General features: G+C 40.6%; 1 protein-coding gene across 2 annotated transcripts in view; it reads right to left on the bottom strand.

Moving 5' to 3' along the window:
• The window catches only part of SLC16A10 (solute carrier family 16 member 10), a 71,377-nt gene extending 52,633 nt beyond the window's left edge, over positions 1-18,744 (bottom strand). Inside the window, exon 1 of one of the 2 annotated variants that reach the window (XM_061366830.1) lies at positions 18,192-18,744. In XM_061366830.1, coding sequence (XP_061222814.1) covers positions 18,192-18,603 — 412 coding nt within the window. In that variant the 5' untranslated portion in view covers positions 18,604-18,744. The remainder of the gene's footprint in view (positions 1-18,191) is intronic. The other variant, XM_061366829.1, reaches the window with a different exon arrangement.
• Between the last annotated feature and the right edge of the window lie 3,113 nt (positions 18,745-21,857).

Below are 21,857 nucleotides of genomic sequence, written 5' to 3'. Positions count from 1 at the left end.
CTCCTCCTAGGGTGAGGGGAGTGCTATAACCTGTCTCTGGAGGGGAAAGCACGCATACACACACACTCCCTCTTTTGTAGTGTAGCAAGAACAGCTGCAAAACCTATCTGCTCAACTGAGAGTCTGACCATGGTGAAGTCTAAAGAAAAGTGGTTTCAAAAGCATCGTTTTATCTACCCCTAACACCAGTGGTGTAACGAAAATGTATTTAAAACTGTGGATGATACCACTTTAGCCCTTAGGGGTATAGAAGCATTTGATTTCTTAAGGCACAAATTTAACAAGGTGAAGTCTAAAAGATTCAGTATTTTTTTCTTTTTATTAAAATGCCACATAAAACAAATTTACGATAGTATTAACATGAAATTCCAAAAACTCTAAATTTAAGTCACGCATGACTTACTGAGATCCCTATGCCCTTTATATGGCAAGTCTGCTATACCCTAATATCTTGGCAGAAGTTAAAATAAATGGCAGTAGATTAAATAAAGCCTACTTCTTTAAATTGAGGAAATTTCAAGCAGAGATTCCACAATGAAAAGACTGTCTACAGGAAAGAAGTCCAGTCCTCACTGACAGGCAGAAACATACTGCATAGAACAATTACTTACAATCAGAGTATTTAAAATGAGTTAACCAGGGTATTGCTATCCCTTTGCCAGGATTCCTGTGAATTTTTTATCAAAGATGTAACGTAATAAACATTGTAACATACACTGTAAGAGAATCAGAGGAAATATATACTGTTATTTGTAAAGACCAGCTGTAGAATAGGAATTTGACCAAGGCAAATACAGATTTTCATAGCCTAAAAAAATGCATAAACTGGCCATAGCAACAATCTACAGGGACAAAGTACTCATCAGGTCAGAAAGATCCAGGAACCACTTATATTACTCCTTAGTTATCCTGCAAATGCAAGATATTGACATTAACTAGCATCGTATTCTGATACAGTATGTTTAGATAGATTTAAGGTTTGCTTATCTGATTATTTTGAGGCCCTGAATGTTTCCAGATGTATGTGTAGGGGAGGAAGACTGGTCTTAGACAAAGTAAAAGATTCCAGTGAGGTCAAGAGCATAAGGGTGACCTAGAGCTAAGGAGCAGGAGCTATGAATAATGACTCCTAACACCCTCTTTCAGGTTGGTCTCCAAAGTCAGAGGAGTGATGGCCACCAGTGACAAGGAGCATGACTTTCAAATACCAATACCACAAAGACATAAATCACAAGTCCACCCAGTTATCAAGAACAAAAAGAATTTTGAAAGCTAGCCTGCCTAATTTAATGTCAAATAAAGGAGAATCAGGGAAAGCTACAATGCATGATGTAATGCCACAGGGTAGACTGTCTAAGCTAAAAACCACTCACTTTCCTTTATGTCTGAATTGGAAGACCAACCCAAAATGAGTTACTTCAAACCCAAAATGGTTTGGTCATTCAAAACAGCAATACATATTGTATCTTATTCCACATACATCCTAACTCTTGTACTACCAGAAACATTGACATAAATTTAAATCTTCAGCTTAAACTTCAGTTGGTAAGTTATACTAAATCTCATAACGGGAGAGATATCTATCTCCACATACTATATACACTGCAAGGTTCAACCGCAATAGTTATGAATAAAAACTGAAAGTTCAGCTTCTGTTCATTTATGGTTAACCTTTTGAAACAGTTCACTACTTCTGACAGTTCCATAAACTTACAAAACAAATTTCTTTAAGAACTAAGATCTCCTGCTCAGCAAGCAATTACCCAAAGATTAGTGTCTGGTAATTCATTTATTCCCTTCAATGAGCAGAAATAATGGGAATTGGGTTTCTGTGACTTTAAGCAGCTCATGCTCAGTTACTACCAGATGTTCAAAGTCATCACAATGAATCAGAGCAGGAAAATACATTAATTGGATTAAGTGCTACTTTTATATTTCTTTCTTCCCAGTTGAAAATAGAGAACACATTACCTCATTTAATATGAAGAATGCAAAAGTTAATGTAGTAAAAATAATAGTAAAGCTAATAAAATAACAGAAGAGTAATTCTGTTCTCCTGTTTTTCTTCTCTGGTTTGAGAGCCTGGAAAAGCAAACAGTTGCAAGCAACTCAGCTACAGAAACTGTAGAAACCAGTGCTTCGTATTGGCAATTTGCATCATTAAAATATTGAGAGCCAAATCATACAGGAAGTCAGGAACCTTACATCTTGCTGCTGAAGACCAACAACATAAAATCTTGAGACAAATTGTCCAGATAACATTTTTACTTAAGGGAAAGAGGGAAGAATTTCAGAGAGAATAACCTAAAATACTCTTCAAGCCACTAGCAGAGCAGCACTGACCTTTCCAGATGCTGCTATATACAGACCATAACAGTTAAGAAGGAAATGCCCCTTCATTTGCATGCAGAACTTTGGGAGTGCCACTGGTTGCCTGCACCTGTTTAAGCCAAAACCAGGCAGCACCACTGTTCCAACAATCTATTTTCATAGCAACTGGTCTATTTTCAGAGAAGCTGAAAGCATTACAGAACAGCAAAAGTAGAATGCTCAAGTTAAATAAATGATAAAAACAAAATAGAAACATTTTAATTATATTCAGCATAAGTGACTACCAATGGGATCATCACAATCAGGACTTTTTACATTAAGAGATCATCATACCTAATGTCTAAGCTTTCAGATTCAGTTTTTCAATTGTTTTAGCCTCTAATACCAACACACCCCAAAAATACCTACAGACTCTATGTTATAGCTGAATACTTTCAAGTTTTGTTTGCTACAATGTTTTCTTAAGTGTTTTCCTTAGACTAAGAAATTACTAGAATGCTTCCACTTGTATTTGTTTATATCCAGCAAAACCCTAGTCATCCAATTTATTTACTAGGCAGTTTCCTCCTAAAAACCCTCCAAACTTCATTTACAAGTATTTGGTCATCTTTATGAGATATAATTAACACATGACCAAAAGTCTCAAATAGCAGATTAGCCCAGCCAATGATTTAAAAAAAAAAAACAAAAACAAAACCAAAACAATCAAAAAAACCCCAACCGGTTGACTGGCAGGTACCAACTGGAATCTCTCAGATACTCTGCCAAAACGTTATGCCCTGCCATGACAGCTTCCAGAGGAGCAACACATTGCTTCAGAGAGGAAGCAATTTTCAGTTTCCAGCTCCTACCAAATGTGGGGTTCCGCATGAATTCTCTCTCTCAGAGACACGACATAACTGACTTGGCACTGTCTGGCCTCTGTGTATGCCAGGGGTTCTGTAATCCTGACAAGATTAAAACTGGAAACAGAAAGGTTACAGAGGCAAAAAAAAAAAAAAAAAAGGCACTGAGCAGCCATATATTGCTGAGAACACATTTTAGAAGTCTACCAATGTTGGCTTCTAAACGGCTCCAACCTTCTTGATATATTCACAGTGTTTTTTTTTCTTCTGTGTAGCTTAATTTTGCACATCAAACAACCACTGGTCACAGTCATGCCTGGAAAAAATGTCTACAACTGCCTCATATTTGAAAATAGCTGAAAATAATGCAGCACCCACAATTATACTCTAACTGTTGGTAGCTATATAAACAAATTTAAGCATTCCAACTAAAAGATTACCTTTACTTTTGAGGAACAGAATCCTACAAAAGCGTTTTCTACAAACCCTGCATCAGCCTGTTCTCCATACGCGCATGAACTAAAATCTAGAGCAATTAGAGGTTGGAGCTCATATATCACACAGAAGACAGTTGAGCAAATACAGTTAAACCAGTAACTACATACAACATCAGAGCATCAAAAAGCTCTATGGGGCATTGTTTTCTGTACCAATTTTATCAGGCTCTGGTAAACCTTCAAATGGGAAGATAACTTTGACAATAAAACCTTTAAAGACCCAACTAACTGGATTTGTAAATGTTAACTCTAACTAGCAGGCACTGGTGTGAATGTCAGCATGGATACTACTATTTGGAGCAAAGATACTACAGATGTAGCACACACCCAAAAGTGTATGCCTGGTTTTTGTTGTGCCCATCACCAAAACCAAAATGCTTGGCGACAACAGAGGACACCTGAAGTTGTATTTAGCTTCCATGTTGAAGTACCCAAATGTAGAAGATGCCTGTGTGAGTGGAGGAACCAAAGCTCCAATTAGGGTCAGTGGAGATCTAGTCAGCATGGCTAAGGGTAAATTGCAGAGCTTCAGCCCACCCTGAAGTTGAAACCTGCACCTGGCTAGCTGGGTAACTCACTAGATTCCACTGAATGTCCTAACTAGATCTCCATCTACTATAACCTGCAAGTTGAGTCCCGTACCTTGCCAGTTCTCTGCTGGTGTAACATCACAGTTGTATTTTTTTCCTCACTGGCTGACATCCCTGTGTCTCTCAGCATTCCTGTGCAGCTAAACAGACAAGCAAGCAGAGCAAGGCAAAAGAAAAAACACCAAAAGATCTTTAAAGCAAAGTGCACATTACTGGTCCAGTGTGATGCCAAATATTACTGAATGACTGGCACCAGTTACATTTAAGAAGGCTGCCTTGCACTGCGGTACATGTCATGCCTTTCAGACAAAAAAAAAAAATCCTCTGACCATCACATTTGCTTCAACAGTTCCAGTGGCCCAGATAAAAACATGAAAAAGAAAGGCAAGGAGGGGACCAACTATACATACCTTATCTATTTATGATTTTAGTACATGCCAGGTATTACTACTACTGGCAAACATGCAACTATAATATTGAAACTGATACTCCACAAACTGGACACTAGCATATGAACAGAGGAGCTCTAAAATCGTACAGCACTATTTACTATTAAGAAAGATTTGTGATACCTTTGTCTTAGTAAACTGAAATACACTACTTACAGAATTTCAAAGGTTCTGTGCCTAAGTTAAATCAACCGCATGTAGAAAAAAAGCTTTACAATTATGAAATAATTTCATAGAATAGTGGAGAGAGTAGATGAAGAAAAAAAGTAACTGCTAAAACAAATGACAATGCAACAGCAATGCATAGCTGCAATCAGAAGCAGTACAAGTCCATTTGCAAGATAACAGCTTATATTATCAAGCAAATAAATCTGTATGGCTGCAGCATTCTCACTAGAAGGTGGCTTAACAAGAGCCCTACCTTTAAAATAAGCAGACTGATTTCCACCTTTGATCTCTTCACCAGTCCTAACAACTGGTGGAGGCTCCTTCTTCCTTCCTCTGCATTTACACTAGTCCCAGCCTCCCCTCATTCAAACTTCGTGTAAACACTGCTAAGTCATTCTCTAACCACCTGCTAAGATTCCCACTAAAACATTCATGCCCTCACCCAATCACAAAACCCTTATTCCCATTCCTCAATCAATGTCATTGTGTTATGCAAAGCTACACTCACTACACTTCACTAAAAGGTTGGCCACTACAGCAGTTTCACACTTAGTGACAAGTGTGTCTTTAAAATTAATTGATCACATCCTCAAACTCCAAGTTTTTCACAGACAGGGATAGTTCTAGTGGTAATGGCATGGGGAGCCTGAGAAAAAGTTATAAGAATCATAAGAGCCAAAAGCCCCCCTTAAATAAAATTTAAAGTTGAAAGGTAGACCTTACAAACTGATGGAGAGTCCTGCATTACAGAGCAGATGCACTGCCTTTGTTAGAGACCAAAAGTAGGCAGTGAAAGTCTATAGCTTTTTTGGAAACACAATGTATACACAAGATACAGAAGTTGTTATAGGGCAGCCTCTCCTACTCCTCTAGTTGAAAGGCTTATGGGCTTTTCTATCATAGAGGTTATATATGTATAAAAGTAACAACATGGTATTTATCTATTAAGCAGGATGCAGAGCAAAATTCAAAGATATATTTTAAGATCCAGAACATAAAATGTTATTAGGATTAAGTATATTAATATAAACAGCTGATGATACTGATAAAATACATATGGAACATTGCTAAAAATTGTATGGACAAAACCTAGCATTTAATATCTTAGAAGGAAAAAAGCATGATTTACTTAATTTCTGGGAGATCGCAATAAATCTACTTATGAGCTAAAAATCACACCAGCCAGAGATTTGCAAACGAGTCGCCTTGTCCGTGTTACGGTTACTAGCAATTTCTAAGACTAAAAACGACCACTCTTAGTTATCTGTTAAAGCCCACTGAGCCTCCTCCATTTCAGATTTTAGTTTAACACACAAGAGAAAAGCAGTGACCAGTTCTTTCAGCCATTATGACCAAGTTGTGGTACCTCAGTCAGAGAAATTGTTCTCTCCCAGAAAAACAGAAATAACTATGTTTAAGAGAAATTACAGAACAGGTCATGCAGCTCTCTGCAGAGTACTGCAAAAGCTCAAGAAAAGTAGCACACTAACTTTTTTCAAAGCAATATATTCATAGAAACAATGAAACCCTTTTCACTTTAAGAACACTGTTCATAATACCAAGATCTTCTCCACAGTAAACACTAACCAGCAATCTCTTAGGCTGAGTTCCTACCTCAAAGATCTAACACACAAAGCTTCCACAGAAGCCACACTGCTTATAAACAAAAAAAAAAAGCAGTGAGAAATGATAAGATTCATCCCTTCAGAAGGCCATATAAAACTTGCAGTATATTTTCATCTTGAAATTAAGTGTATATCCTTTTCATTCTGATCTTAAATTTGAAACCTGCGGGAACGCTTTCATATTAAGAATCCACATCCTTTCTGTTTGAAACTCGAAAACAACCACATAAGTCCAATAATAGGCAGTCTTAAAGACACAACACAATTTTTCACCTGGCTTTTAAATTTACTGCTTATAGGATCATGCTTACCTATCATGGTCAGGAAAGTATGCACCTAGAAGACTGGTAAACCTGAGACCTCAGCTGCTCAGAGGCGGCTATGACAGTATCCCAAAGAACAAGCAAAAGGATAGTTTGTAGGATATCTGCCTGTCCCTACCTGCATTTTCCTGATACAATTATCCTTAATGAACACAATGACTTACAAAATAATTAAAAATATTTCAACCAATTGCTGAAATAATGTTTTAGCTGAACATGTTCAGCTAAAAAAATATTAATGCACTATACAGTTGTTTTGTCACAGACCCTGATGCAGAGACCAAACCTGTATCACATAACATACATTAAATTAAATGTATTGTACATATGTACAAAAGATTAATGCTGTAGCATGAATTGCACACAACATACTACATCCTCTGCCTAATATTAGAAAAAGAAATAAAAATTCAGAGCACAAGAGCTGGGTTATGATGACTAAACTTCTAACTGTGCATACAAAGACTGACACTGTCCATATCAATTTTGTGCCATTCTACTCCAGTTTCCCAGTAAGCTACCCAGTTCTGTCCTGTCTCCCTCACACACACCTTCAAGGGTCAGTGATTTCACTGCATGAAACTGAATGTTCATTAAACTGCTGCCCTATGAGCAAAAGACTTTGATATAGAGAGAGGTGTAAAAAGCTGCTAATGCTTCGTGCTTCAATTTGTGAAAAATGGGGTTACTCTGATAGGATTAGAAGATTCATCTCAAACTTGCATATTTTATTTAAGCTTCCAGAAAACTTCCTTGTATTGATTTAATTTTCTAGATCATTGCCTGCACCCAGCAGTGTCAGAAATTATAAGTTGAGAGTTCTAATTTCTTTCAAGTTTGGAATGCAGTGTTAGGTTTTGAAAAACCTAAGATACGCACATATTTCAAAGGTAGGAAATGACTTGGAGGTATAAAAGAACAAAGGACAATCTCAAATTTGTTTCCATGTGCCAAAACCATAACGGCTTTTGTTAAGTACATACCTTCAGTTTTGTCACACAGATGACAACTTAAATCAATGAACTCAAGAGGCCACAAGCAGTATTGTCACAAATGAATTGAAGGAAAACCCAAAAGTCATCATATAAATTGTACACAAGAATTGAAAAAATATTATCTAGCAACACTCCATCGACTTACTGAGAAGGCTGTTACTCTGAACACGTACCACAGACATGTCCAAAATATGCTCCATAGTTCAGATTCTTGATTTCAATCTCACTTTCTTTGAGGTTAATAGCATCTTTAGGTAAAGCACCATCACCACACCTTCTTTCCTCTCATAAAAATAAGCAGCATTATGATGTAATCAACCAGTTCAAACCACTTTGAAACTACTAGAGTATGTGCTTAACATGGAGCAAACTGACAATGAGTAGGTTTTCAGTCTCACCTACGTAACCCATTCGGATTATTCCAATCCCAGCATGTTCTTCATCATATTTAATTATAACACAGGCTCAGGATACTGTCCAAGGAAATCCTGGTTGTGTGGCCCAAGAACGCTTAGTACTTTTAATTCTTTTTTCTGGGAGACACAGGCCTCTTTGGGCAAACCAAACTGGTTTCTGTTTTACACCAATGTCATTGTTGTTCAACTGCTCATTCTGTGTGCCTTTTAGCTCTAATCCAGGCTAGTCTAGAGCAAACTAAGCACCTTCTTAAGAAATATCTGGGTAATACATGCCTGGGTATAGAAAACAAACAATACAGACTTACGAAAGTCAGTCCAAGGACAACAAGGGGCTCTGGTGTGCCAACACCAGGGAGCACAGTAGAAATCTCCAAAGATACAGCACATCAACATCCACTGAAGATCACTTTTTAATGAATATTAACATTCTCTTTTCTTGGATTCTTTGGCTCTTAAGCATTCAATGCAATATGGTAAGAGCTCAAACTAGGACTTCTCTAATTACAAGAATCCCTTTTTAGTGTTGCGGTTCAGAAATGTGGTTGGCTCTTTTTTGCAGAAGAGCAGTTTTCGTACCTTCTATACAAGAACAATGTTCCTCATCATCATATAATGAAATTGCAACTATGAAAGCTACATTTTGCTCAACAAGAAAGAGCTGTTCATTACTTCTAGACTGCAGACGAAAGCTTCACAGTTTATTTAGAACATTCTACCAATGTTTTATCCTTGCTCAGAGTTACAGTATTGATAGAGTTAAAAATATTAAATGCGTAAAGTATGTCAACTGTGCCATCAACATACTTAATAATGAACTAGAAAAGTGGGTTGTTGTTGGTTTGGGGTGTTTTTTTTTTATACTTACCAAATGCATTTCCTGTTTGGAACCTTATTATTGAAGAATCTTGAAAAAAATGACTAAAATCCAGACCATGAGCCAGAAGACAATTCTTACTGTCCATTTTACAAGCCATTTCCAATAGGACAATAAATAGTTAGAGTCTAAGGGAATTACATCAGTAGCTAGCATGTTTTTACTTATTCATATATATATATGTTCTAAAAAAAAAAAAAAAGGAAAAAAAAATATTCTGAGGTACTTTGAACACACACAGAAAGCACAGCTCTGCTGAACAAAGCACACCGGAGAAGACAGACAGCCAAGAACTTCATTACTTCTACTCATTACAGCAAAAAGGCTACAAGAAAGTTGCTTTACAACTTGCAGTCCAAGCACAACCCCACCACCTAAGGGAGATCACATTCCACGGGATAACAGACATGTTGCTGATAACAAGATTCAGACTCAACATCCCAGTAACGCCTTCCTGTGTGTGGGAACTAACACTGATGATTTTTAAATTGGTCCCATCCCTGCTAAAGAGCTGCTACTCTGACTTTGCTATTACAACAAGTCATGCCTACCCAGTTCCCATGAAAATTAACAGCAAGATATAAAACAGAGCGGCTATTCTTGTAATAAATTATGTATCTGGAAATAAAACAGATAATGTGAGATCACAAGGCATGTTTTCGCATAGAATTATCCTTTCTATACATATTTGCTGAAGATTAAACTGCAGTAGTCTAAGGCTGCATTAACTGCCTATGCTCGCAAAAGAGACTAAAAAAATTTGTACAAGACACATGAAAGAACCTATAGGATTCCTTCTGACACAATGAGTATTCAAAAATAAATCAGTTTTATTACCACTGCTACATTATCCTAGATGCAAGCAATTGGTACATCTCCTTCCTTGTAGTTCACACAGCAAAAGCTATTTCAAGTTGGGCAATTACTTGTTACGTGTTACAGCTTAATGTGTTTATTGAAAATCTATATTTTCCATAGCAACAAGGATCAATGTAAATTAGAATTTTATGAATATTCCTCTCATTTCAAAGCATGATCTTTGAGGTATTGAATTCTATTATAAGGTTTCATTCATAATTCAGACCAACAAGCCCTTCTCTTCCCTATGATATTAACTTACACAAAGATGTGGAAAAAATAGTCTTAAAAATTCAGACTAAGATTTACATAGATGTTTCTGAAAACAAAACATCATTTTTTACATATACATTTTGTTTAAAAGACTAGAAAAGATCAGGAATGCCAATAACAAATTTTTTTTTAACATTTAGCAAACTAAAGATGCTTTCATGTGACTGACCAAATATTTATTCCCAAGTGTTTTATAAGTATTAACAAACTAATCCTTAAATCTAGAAATGAGGAACTCCAATACAGATTAGGATAGTCTCTAAGCATGTAACAATTCAACAGCTAAACCTGAACTGCAGATAATCTTAACTGAGGAACTGAGTGGCATGCGGCTCTTAAAATAGTAAGTAGTATCTGCATAAAAATTTAGAAAACATTAAATACTAGATTTCATATGATTGTTGAACCCTCACATTATGAAAGCGGCTGGCCTAGAGCACAGATCCAACGGCACAGCCAAGGCAGGCAGGCACAGCAGCTTGCACAGCTACTAGCCCACAGCAGGACACAACAAAGAAGGCCAGCAGCTCTTCTCAAAACAGCAAACACTTGCTCAACCGCGGCAGTGCCACAGGGTACAGCCCCCAGCAGCCACTGGAGCAACTGCCCCTTGTGACACCATGTGTCCCAGCCCAGAAAGTGCTCCTGAGGAAGGATGCATTTGAGCAGGTCTGGGGCCCCTCACTGGGCCAACCTGCTCTCTAGTAGATGTTACTCCAAGCAGAGAGGCTAAAACTTTAATAATTTTGTTATCTGCAATTAATGAATAAAAATAACTAAAAGAGTAACTAGACAAAATTATGATATAATAGTTTGAGCACAACCTGCTACATTTCTTCATTTAAACTAGTAACTGAATAAAGGAAGAGAGACCAACATTAAAAATTCAAGTTGGCCTGTAACAATGCTCCTCTCAAGAGACAAAAGAAATCAAATCATGAGAGAAGAGACAGAATATTATCAGGAAACCTAAACTGTTTGGAGACAAAGCAGACTAGGTTAAAAGATAAAATCTTCTTTATGGATAGGCAAACAGCACTAAGCACTGGTATGTCTTGCTAAGTCTGAGAGAGTCTATTGATAAACATATGCATTCTGCTAACTTCCTCTTTAGACAGCAGCTATTTAGGCCAACTCAAAAGTCAGAAAGGGATTTGAGCAACCTCCAGGAATGGCAGCCAAAATGGATGAATATGACGACACTGAACAGACTGAAGGCACCAACTAAACAAAACAAAGTTGAAGAGTAAGGAGCAATGCATACTGGAAACTCCACTCAATGCAGGTACTAATAAAAAACAACAGGAACGTTAGGTTGTGTAAATAATGCAACCTAGATAGTACAATGTCATCATAGCACATCATGTCATGCTGTAAAACAGCAAAGCCTTATTTAGAATGTGACACAAAGTACCATTCTCCATATTACAGAAGATTATAGAAGTATCAGACTATAACAAAGAAAACGTATTAACTGAGAGTACAAAAAACGTTCCACATGAAACAAAACTATTAAAACTTGAAAGATTTGCCCAAGGAAAAGATGTAAGGAGACACACACATGAAAACGCACACACATGAAAATGCACACACATGAAAATGCACACACATGAAAATGCACACACATGCACCAGTCCCAAGCCACTTTGGAAAAATAAATGGCAGATGACAGACCAGCAAGCCATGTAGATAACATATGTTCAAAATGAAGGATGAAAAGGTTTCTTCTGCTACTTAGAAATTAAACCATGTTTGAGTCTTTACCATCTGCATAACAATCTAACCACATGATCCTGTTGCTTACTTGGATTCAAAATGAGAGCACTCAAAAACACTTTGCCTACACCCTTTAGAAATTTGCCATTTACGGATAAGACTGAAAAACAGTTTTAACACTATCTTAAAAACCATCAAGGCATTTCTCTTATGAGAAATAAACCAAAATAAAGTTTTGTTTTAACACTTTATTTAAATAAATATGTTTTAAAATATTTTAACCTCATGTTTAAGAACTTTTTCCTTACTTTGATGCATGTAACTAGATTAGCATAGCTGCAGGCACCAAATTACATTTAGCTTTTTAGTGTTGTACCAAGGTAACAGCTTTAAGAGAACACCTTTATTGATAAGGTTACACCAACAGCAAATTACTTGGCAGGACATTCAATAATATTCTGCTTTCATCTAACTTTTCATCTCATGAATAAAGCACAGTAAAATCTTAGTATTTAGGTAGGTTTGGTTTAAGGAGATTTTAGAGGATTGCTTTGTCTGAAAAGCTGCACAAAAGCTCATAACTTGAGGCACTTACTTTCAATGCAGAGTGATAGCAGCAGCCAGCAACCCCTAGAATTTTATTCAGATGTGAAATTAAACTACTGCCTCTCAAGAAGCCCACAAAAATAAACGGGTAACTGGCTTTTAGACACATGAGGAAGATTATTGTCCCTAACTAAGGAACTTGTTGCAAGTTAATCTGCAGCTGGAACAGTAAGAGATCCAACCAATGTGAATTCCAAAGTGAGGAAAAACAAGAAGACAACCTAACTAGCAGGCACAAAGCTAATCAGTCTGCAAGCTAGTCATCAAGAGTACAACAGAAATACTCCAGAAATGGAGGCATAAAGATATATGTGCATGTGTGTATGCATAAACAGTAACAGTATTACCTACTCTGTCCTAAAGAGGGACAGGATACTAAAGAAACTTCCTTCAATTTTCCAGTTTCACTCAGTCATAACTTCAACTACTTCAGAGTCTTCATTTACATACATATTTATAATCATAAAGCCAGGTCAAAAGAGTAAAAAAATGACTGCAGATGAATAAAATTAACCGTTACTTTTACATGAGGTTAGATTTCAGACAATCTGCTCTCATTGCTAGTTCCCCGCACTGATTTCAATAGCCACACAAACATGGGAAGGAAGGCAGACTACAGCAGTACCAATATCCATCAGTCCAAGTTTTTGTGGAATTACACCCTTCATTGTAATGTGGTCCTTATTGACTAAACTGCTACATAGCAGCCTGCTTTCTGGTAATTTGCACACAAATTACAGTTGTGTGCTCTGATAACGTCTGTGTTCCAAAACTGATTCTATTGCTTAAAAGAAAAAAAGGGCGAGAGAAAAAAAAAAGCCAGCTGCTCTCTCATAAGCCATACTTCCATCTTGACAAGCTTCCCAATTCACTGTAAACCACATCCCATAGAATTAAAGTGTGGTCCTGAAGGACAGTTACAGAACAAGGTCTTTAATTATAACAAAACTGCCGATGGTGTTTTTACCTCTGAAGCTCAGGAAAACAGCAAAAGATTCAAAGAAACTAAAGAAAAAAAAATCAACTTCAAACTGTTCTGTTAAATAAAAGAGCCAGCCCTGTTCAGCAAAATTAATTTTCCATATACAGTAGTGGTTCACTTGCTCTCAACATTTGTAGATCTTTGCAGTCATCCATTATTTCCAGTATCTGAGTTACAGCCTGTATATGACAGCAAAGGCAGAATTCCCCTCCCTGCCCTGTCAGACCTCAGCAGTCCAGCTCCAAGGGTCCTGATGGTACCAATGGTGTTAAACCAGCTCAATGAACTACCAATCATTCTGATACCCAGATACACCACCAAACACTGCACCTTATAAGGTGCGCTACTTACAAGGCAGACACAATACAAGCACACAGATAACCAGTTCAAGCCAGCTGATGCACTGTCCTCTAGTAACACCTACTAACACAAAACAAACATGAGTATGCAGAACAGGAATAGCAGTATATACTCCCTGAGCAAGGCTATTTGTACAAGTGAACAAACATATGAGAGAATAACCCAGTGGAGTTACAGAACCAGCACTATAAATCACAGAGTATGGAGTAATTAAACTAGTAGAACTAGTATTATTATCTTTTTTTTTTCTTAATCTCTGTTGCAACCAGAATCTCAGAATTTATTTGCCTTTTGAAAACAGGCATGTGTACATACACACACAAAATCCTATATAATATCCATCCAGAGAGCACAACACAGGACTCAATGCTAGATTTCTAACTGAGATAAAACAGGGGCTGGCTCAGTGCTCCATGGCCCCCTGTGCCAATGCCAACAGGGAGAGGAATCAAATGCTCTTCCTGCCAGAACCCGGAATGGCCCTAGTGCCCAAACCTGTCCCTTCAAGGACAATCAGACCACAGCTGCATTTGAATGCTTAGGCCTACTAGGTCTGCCCAGTTCCCAAGGACTAAGAGCCTCCCATATTTCATTGCCATTATGTTTTTCCACTCAACTTTTTCCAGACACAAGGAACTATAAACAATGAACAAAGTAGCTTCCTGAGACTTCAGGCATATCTTTCTAAAAGTGTTATACTTACAATGGCGGCTTCTCCTCTTCTGTAGTTAGCTCTTGAACAAAAAAAAAACTGGCTACACAAGGAAACAATGAAACTGCTTATATAGTGCACTACATAAGCAAAGAAACAAGCTTTTTAATAATATGAATACGAAAATACTGTATGTTACTTATGTCCAAAATTTTTCTTAAAAATGTGAACCATAACTTGACGTCCCTTGAAGACATCTGTGAACCCTCTATAACCCACACCACAAGTTTTTCCATTAACACTCCTAAATCCTGCAACAGTGTTACAGTTATTAATCTTATTTTTCCAGTGCTGATGCTGCATTCTGGAGATAGCCTAGCTGCCTTGCCTGTACTTTTACTTCCTTCCACTCCTTATCTGCAAGGCAGTCACTTAACTACATCCTCCTTCCTTCTGCCTCCCCCCATTTTGCCCTTCATACTGATAAATATCCATCAGTCTACTAAAAACAACAAAAACAACAAAACCAGCACATACTCTGATTATTGAATTCCCTCCCATTCTGCCCTACACAGAGATAGGCATCCATTATTAAGAGACTACAGAATTTATTACAAGATAACAAAATATTACATACTATAGTCTATTTAATTCCTCTTTTTTAGGAAAACACCAGGCAAGAGACAACTACTGGCTGGTCCCAAAAGAGCAACCTCTGGCAACACATACGCTTCTGGCAACAGCTAAGTAAAACTGTAGTTAAAAGAAATTGAAGTCTATGGTACTCTGGATCAACTGCAAGACTCCACAGACACCTGGGGTCCCAGGAGAGATGATCTGAATATTTATGCCTCTCATAAATCAGCACTGCAGATTTTAAAGAAATTTTTTTTTCCCAGATGGATTAAAATATTAAACTTTGTATTCCAAAACAAAACCACAGAGCAAGGAAGCTTGCATTACAAATCCCAGTTTTCAAATTCATTAAACCTGACTCAAACTCAAGTCTCCACCTGCCAGCTTTGAGTTGCTATCAGTCCGAACACAAGAGCCTAACTAGATCAAATGCAATAATCAATAACATGGAAATGAGCTGGCTGGACTAAAATCATACTGACTTTATCCTGTTGACGATTCTTTTTCTTTCTACAGAATGCCAGCTAATCCATGGGTGTTCAGAAACATTAAGTACAACTTGCCCTTTCTGACCGCAGCTCCCCTTGGTGGCAAGCTAAATGTACCAGAATTAGTTCACTCTTGGCCCTGCTTTAAACAAGATAAAAAGTAGCAAACAGTTTCAAGGCAAATAAGTTTAACACTCAAGAACCAAAAAGTATTGCTTGACAGCTGTTGGCAGCCTTTAGGATGCACAGACTCATTAGTGTAGTTTCAAGTACTGAAGGACACTTCTTTCATCTGCTGTTCTGCTAGTTACAGGAGGCTCTTTTGTACTTGCAGTCCTCTTTCTCGTGCACACAAGTCATCTAGACAAGGTAGCTATCTTGTGCTGTTTTCCCCAACTTAAACACATCTGGATTTAAAAAACAGTTAGTTCTTCTGCATCTCCCAAACCAGAGCACATCTGACAGAGCAAAACAAAACGCAGCTGTAGCTTGGCTGGATTTTCTTCACCCCTAATAAAATAAAGAAGTAGTAAGTGATGCAGGAGGTGCTGGCTGCATCCAGAATCCAGAGCTCTTCCTGCTCTTCTAAACAGGATGCAAGAACAACTAGGCTCTAAAGTCTGGTTCCACTCTTCCCCCACTCTTTTCTGCAGTCGGGCAAATTTTGAAAACACATGGGTGGAACACACCCACAATCTCTCCTACTCGAACACCAGTGGCGCATTATCTCTTGCCTTCTGGAAGGAAAGAGAGAACAGTCCCCCTCTTGTTGATTATTTTGACTAATGCACTAGTACCAAAAAGTCAATTTTTAATTTTTTTTTTTTTTTTTAGGACTTTTGGAGCTGGATTGCTGCAGTCTCATAGGGCAAGGAGAGGAATTCTGCCTCAAGTAGTCTCTCAAAAGACCAGTTCCTCAGAAAAAGCAATCACACCTCTGTACTGTGAACAGACCCATGTATTAACCACCAGGTGTTTTCTGCATTTCTGACCAGCCAGAAGCTGCTAGGTCAGCACACGAATTTTCACAGCACCGCCTCTGAACCACATTCTTCTCCTATACAGGATAAGGAGCCTCGGCACCCACTTCTGGATATGCATTTCCCTTCTGCAAAGTGGGCACTGCCACACCTGATGCATAGACATACATAGCTGCCCATCTTTTTATCTCAAGAACACCCTGCAATACACCTTGTACATTACCACAGACAGTCCAAACGCTGGAGAGTACATCACTTTATCATAGTTTTCCAGCTCTCTTACTCCAGTCTAAACACCTGCCCTAGTTTTCTACTAGAGACAAAAAAAAAAAAAAAAAAAAAAAAATCAGGAAAATTAGGGGAGGAAAATTAGCTTCCTTGCCTCCTACATCTCAACTTTAGGCCCATTTATCTCAATACTAGGAAGACAAATTCCAAAAATGCTATTAAACATCTGTAACACCACTCTGTACTGAGAAAATTTCCTAGAAGGCTTATAACCCTGCAGTGCTACGTAACTAGAACACCTTCTTTTAGTAAAGAACAAAAGCATAAAAGACAATGTTTGGTTTTCTTTAACATTTCATTTTAATAATACATAAACTACCTTTCAAATAAGCCACCTTAATTATTATTTGCCATAATAAATTATAATCCTTAATTCGTTATTATTGAGAGCCAAAAACTGCACTTCCTTAACTTACAAAGTAAAAGCAGAAGACACTTCTCAAAGATAACTTACACAAGATAGACTATACATTCACCTTTGAACTGATACTTATGTGTCCAGAATGATTTATGTCAGTAATGGCAGAGTGGAGATTTGGTTGGGATAATACCACTATGTCTTTAGAGTTTAGTAAACATCATTAACTTTACTGGTAAGCTTTGGGATACTGCTTACAGCAGTAAAAGCCCCACATCGAAATGATTCTTGACGTATTTTAAGCGCCACTGTACCCTACCGTTACTTATTTAGACTTCTCAGTAGGCTAATGAGAGAGGGGAATAAAACTTTCTGGGACCAAGAGTATGCATTCCCACAATGCACGATGACATGCCTAAAAATACTGCTGTGAAAGCAGCCAGAGCACACCTGCTTTTTTCCCCTGCACCTTCTCCCCGATGTCCTGGGAGCTTGGTGCCCCAAGCCCTGGTTCTGGGGCACGGCTGCGAGCGCAAAACCTCGCAGTGACGACAGAGGAGCTTCTCTTTGCCGTGCTGAACGATCATTTTCGAATCTCTCGGCCCGGCCCCACGTGCTTGCGGCGGAGCAGGCTCCGGCCCTGCCCTCCCAATCGCCCGTAGGGGTCCCCCTGCTTGCCCAGAGGGGCGGAGGGACGAGCAGCAGCAGCCGCCACCGCCCCCGGGCCACGCCGCGGGCCGGTCCTTAGAGCCCTGCGCGGCGCGGGCACTGACAGCCGAAGCAACCGGCCAGGGTTGCTCGGCCTGGGCTGTGTCGGGGGGAGGCCGAGGCGGAAAGGGCTGTATGCCACACCGAGCCTTTCCCTTGCCGCTCCTCACCTGTTTTAAACGCCAGCACCTTGTCCTCCCCGTCGCCGAAGATCTCGAGCATGGAGACGAAGAGGACTCCGCACGAGTTCTGGATGCCGAAGACGGCGCCGTTGCACCACATGGCGGCCAGCATCACCACCCAGCCCCAGCCGCCCTCGGGGGGCTCAGGTCCCGCGCTCCCGGGACACCCCGAACTCACAGGGGCCTCTGTCTCCTCCCGCTGCTGAGCCCCACTCTCACCGCTCGGTGCGGCCGGGCTGCTACTCCCGGAGCAGCGCTCGCCGCCGTTCTCCCGCCGCGGCTCTGCCGCCACCGCCGCCGCCGCTGGCTCTGCTGCTGCCGGGCCAGGCAGGGGGTCGGCGGCGGCAATGGGGGGGTCCTCTGCGCGCCGAGGCTCCAGCTGCTCGCTCACCGGCGCCATCCTCAGCCGCGACGCGGAGTGGGCGCGAGACCCTCCCCGCGAGCCGCTCCCGTTTTCCTCCTCCTCTTCCTCACGACCTCTGGGCCCCCGCCCGCCCTCAGCCCCTCGCCGCGGGCATCCCGCAGCCCTCTGCCTGTCTTGTCCGTCCGTGTATGCGCGCGCGCCCGAGGCCGCCCCGCCGCTCGCGCCCGTCTAGCCCCACACGCGCGCGCGCCCACCCGTGCCCCCGTTGTTCCCGCCGCGCCGCGCCGCGCGCCGAGGGGTGACCGGCAGCCGCCGCCGCCGCTTTATTTTAAAAGGGGGGCTCCCGTGGGGGCGTCAGCGGCACGAGGGCTTTTCCTCCGCCCCAATTGGCTGAGGGAAGGGAGGCGGCGGGGGGGGGGGGGTGAGGGAAGGCAGGCGAGCTCCCGCTCTTCTGCTGTTTTCTCACCACTCCCCCCCCACACACACACCGCCTGCCACAGCGGAGGGGGCGAGGCGGGGCCGGGCCGCGGCGTGTCAGCGGCGACGGTGAGTGCGCCTGCCGCCGCCGCCGCCGCCGTCCGGGGAGGGGAGGGGAGGGGAAGCGGCGAGGGGCGAGCGCGAGGTTGGGAGTCAACGGCCGCTGGCGCTGGGCGGGAGGCCACCGCCTCGAGCCGCCCCACACAGGTACCGCACGCTGCCCTGCTAGCGTCGGCGAGCAAAGCGGTAAACAAGCCCCTGGCCCCGCTTCCAGGCCGAGTTCGTTCCCCGTGAGGCAGGGCAGTTACACCCAGCGGTGTCCTGCTGCGGCTGCTCTTCCTCTAGGCAGCCGTGCGCTAAGGGGAAAGTCTGAAACGCCTTCCCTTGCAGTTTGCTGACAGCGACCAAGTAAAGAACAAACACCCCAAAACGCTACGGGAGGGGCGCCGCTTAGCCCCGGTATGTTGACAGCCGTTGCTCTCCCCCACGGCAGTTGCTCGGCCCTGCCCGGCGCTCCCTGGCCCCCGAAGAGCTCTTCATCGTCCACCCTCCCTTTCTAGCTCTGGGCTTTCAGCGCCCCGCTGCAGGGCCCTCCGGGCATCGGCTGCCCTCCAGGGAGCTGCTCTCCGGGAGAGCTGTGCACCTTTCCTCTTGGGCCACCCTTAGCACTTTGCCAGGAGTGACACTGGCGAAAATGCTTTTCCCTGGTTGTCGTATCCTTTTTTTACAAAGGAAGAGAAAATACTGCGGTTGAACACCTTATTGTTTCCCACTTGTACAGAGGCATCAACTCTTGATGCCTTTTCTCCCCACAGCCAGCAAAAGTGAGAGGATGGGGAAAGATGAGTGTTAAATGACAGACTCTCACTGGCGATCATGCTTCCGAATTCTCAGTCGCACATCTGTTCATCTGTTTGGCAGCTATGTTTTTAACTTAAAACTTATGTTTTAAGCAGTTTGGGCCTGATGAAAACGAGGAGCTGCTTGAAAGAAAATCAGCAGATTAAATCTGGGTACTTCATTCTTCCCCATGAGACCTGGAGGGCTCAGAGGAGTCGCTTGCATTTGTACGCCATCCCTATTTCTTCCCTCAGAGCCTGAGCTGCTATTGCTTAGTCAGTGGCAGCATCCAACTCCCCTGTCTGCCTGTTAAAGCTTTTTCCTCCTTTTTTGGACCCTGAGTCACCCTCTCTCTCCTACCTACCAGTGACCGCTTGGGGAAAAAAAAACTTAGTCCAAAATAAAGCACAATGACTTAAGACAATGCCTCGTTCAGCACAAATTACTCAGCCACTCTCCATATGAAAAGCAGTAGTTAAAGAAAGAAAACCATGTAATGACAAGATGAAAGCCTGTGTAATAATGCACATTGTATTGGTGTCAGCTTTAAGAATGCCTTTCAGAATTAATTGACCTTCATACCTTTAATTTTGCATGTTTAGTGTCCTCCAATTTGTTTTACAGTAGGTTATATTTAAAAAAAACTTCACAAATACATTTATAATAACAAAGTGCATTTTATAGATGCCCTTTGTCTTGTTACCATGCCCATCTAAGTTAAACATAAAAGCATTACGCATGCATATACCACAGCAGTAGAATGTGGAAAAAATAAGAGCCTGTAACAAAATGCAATATAGCTCAGTGAAATACCTAATAATCCTTAAAGCAAAGAGAGAACTTTTGGCCAACCATTGAAAAGTACATCTGTTCCCCCCAAGGAGCAAGTTTCAATGCTTATGAAAAACCCCAGCCTATCATAAGCTTAAATACGCTCAGAATATTTCATAAGCAAGTTAACATGCAAAAGTTAACACTTCATATTCTCAGCAAGTCTTTGTCCAGAGGCTGTTGTCCAGATCTACAGTACATCCTTACAATAAATCAAGCTTCACCAAGCACAATGTAACACTTTTGAACAGTTAGGACAGAATGAAACCTTTTTGGAACTGGTTTCAATCCTCATTATGTTTGCCAGCAATGTTTAACTTAATAAAACCTTGAGTTGCATAGGAATAAACAAGGACAAAAGACAAGATTGGATTTTAAAGATATTAATAGGACTGACCAGAAGAGTCCCAGTTCCACAAGCGCTTAAACATGTTTCTAACTTTTAGTTTCACTCCTTATATTACTTCAACTACATCCCTGAATGGGGGCCTGTAACCTGTATAATACAGTCAAATCAGCTTGAGGAATGAACCATATATTTTTTCCTCTTTTGGACAGCATTCAGTTAAGCACAAAAGTAATTCCTTCTCCACATGTTTTTCAGTGTAATATTTATGCACTGCAGTTTCATTTCCCTGTTTCCCATAAACACTCTGATGACTCCCCCCACTTTTAAGATAAAAGATGGGGGAGGGGGTTAAAATCCATTGTAAACACATTGTGTTAAACTTCTAGTTCTGGGCATATCTTAAAATAGATTATATTTTCCAGTTGTTAAGTGTTACTTACCCCTGATTAGCATGAAATCACTATTTTCCCTTTCTCCTCACATTGCTGGGAATGAAGAGTCACAAAAATCTGATTCATCAGTGCATACAATTTTTATAAATTTGATGGCTATAACTACTCTGCATGTTCCTTCAGCATTCTGTATCTTACTGTCCTATTACTATTTATCTAAACTAAAAAAATTATTATTATCAAAAAATTAGGGCACATAGGGCCTTCCTTTACAGGTCTTCAGTAGATATCTTGGGAAATTTTGTACCCCTTTGCTCCTTAGTACATTCTGCTCCTGTCAAGAATTAAGTCTCTTCCCTTTCAAGAGAGGTCTCTTGAGATCTCAGCTATTTCCCTAGTAG

This window comes from Neopsephotus bourkii, unplaced genomic scaffold, assembly GCF_033783945.1.
Source record: "Neopsephotus bourkii isolate Nb327-2 ecotype Australia unplaced genomic scaffold, CSIRO-AGI_Nbou_v1 NB_1358, whole genome shotgun sequence".
Taxonomy (NCBI): domain Eukaryota; kingdom Metazoa; phylum Chordata; class Aves; order Psittaciformes; family Psittacidae; genus Neopsephotus; species Neopsephotus bourkii.
This window is presented reverse-complemented; position numbering and strand designations above follow the sequence as displayed.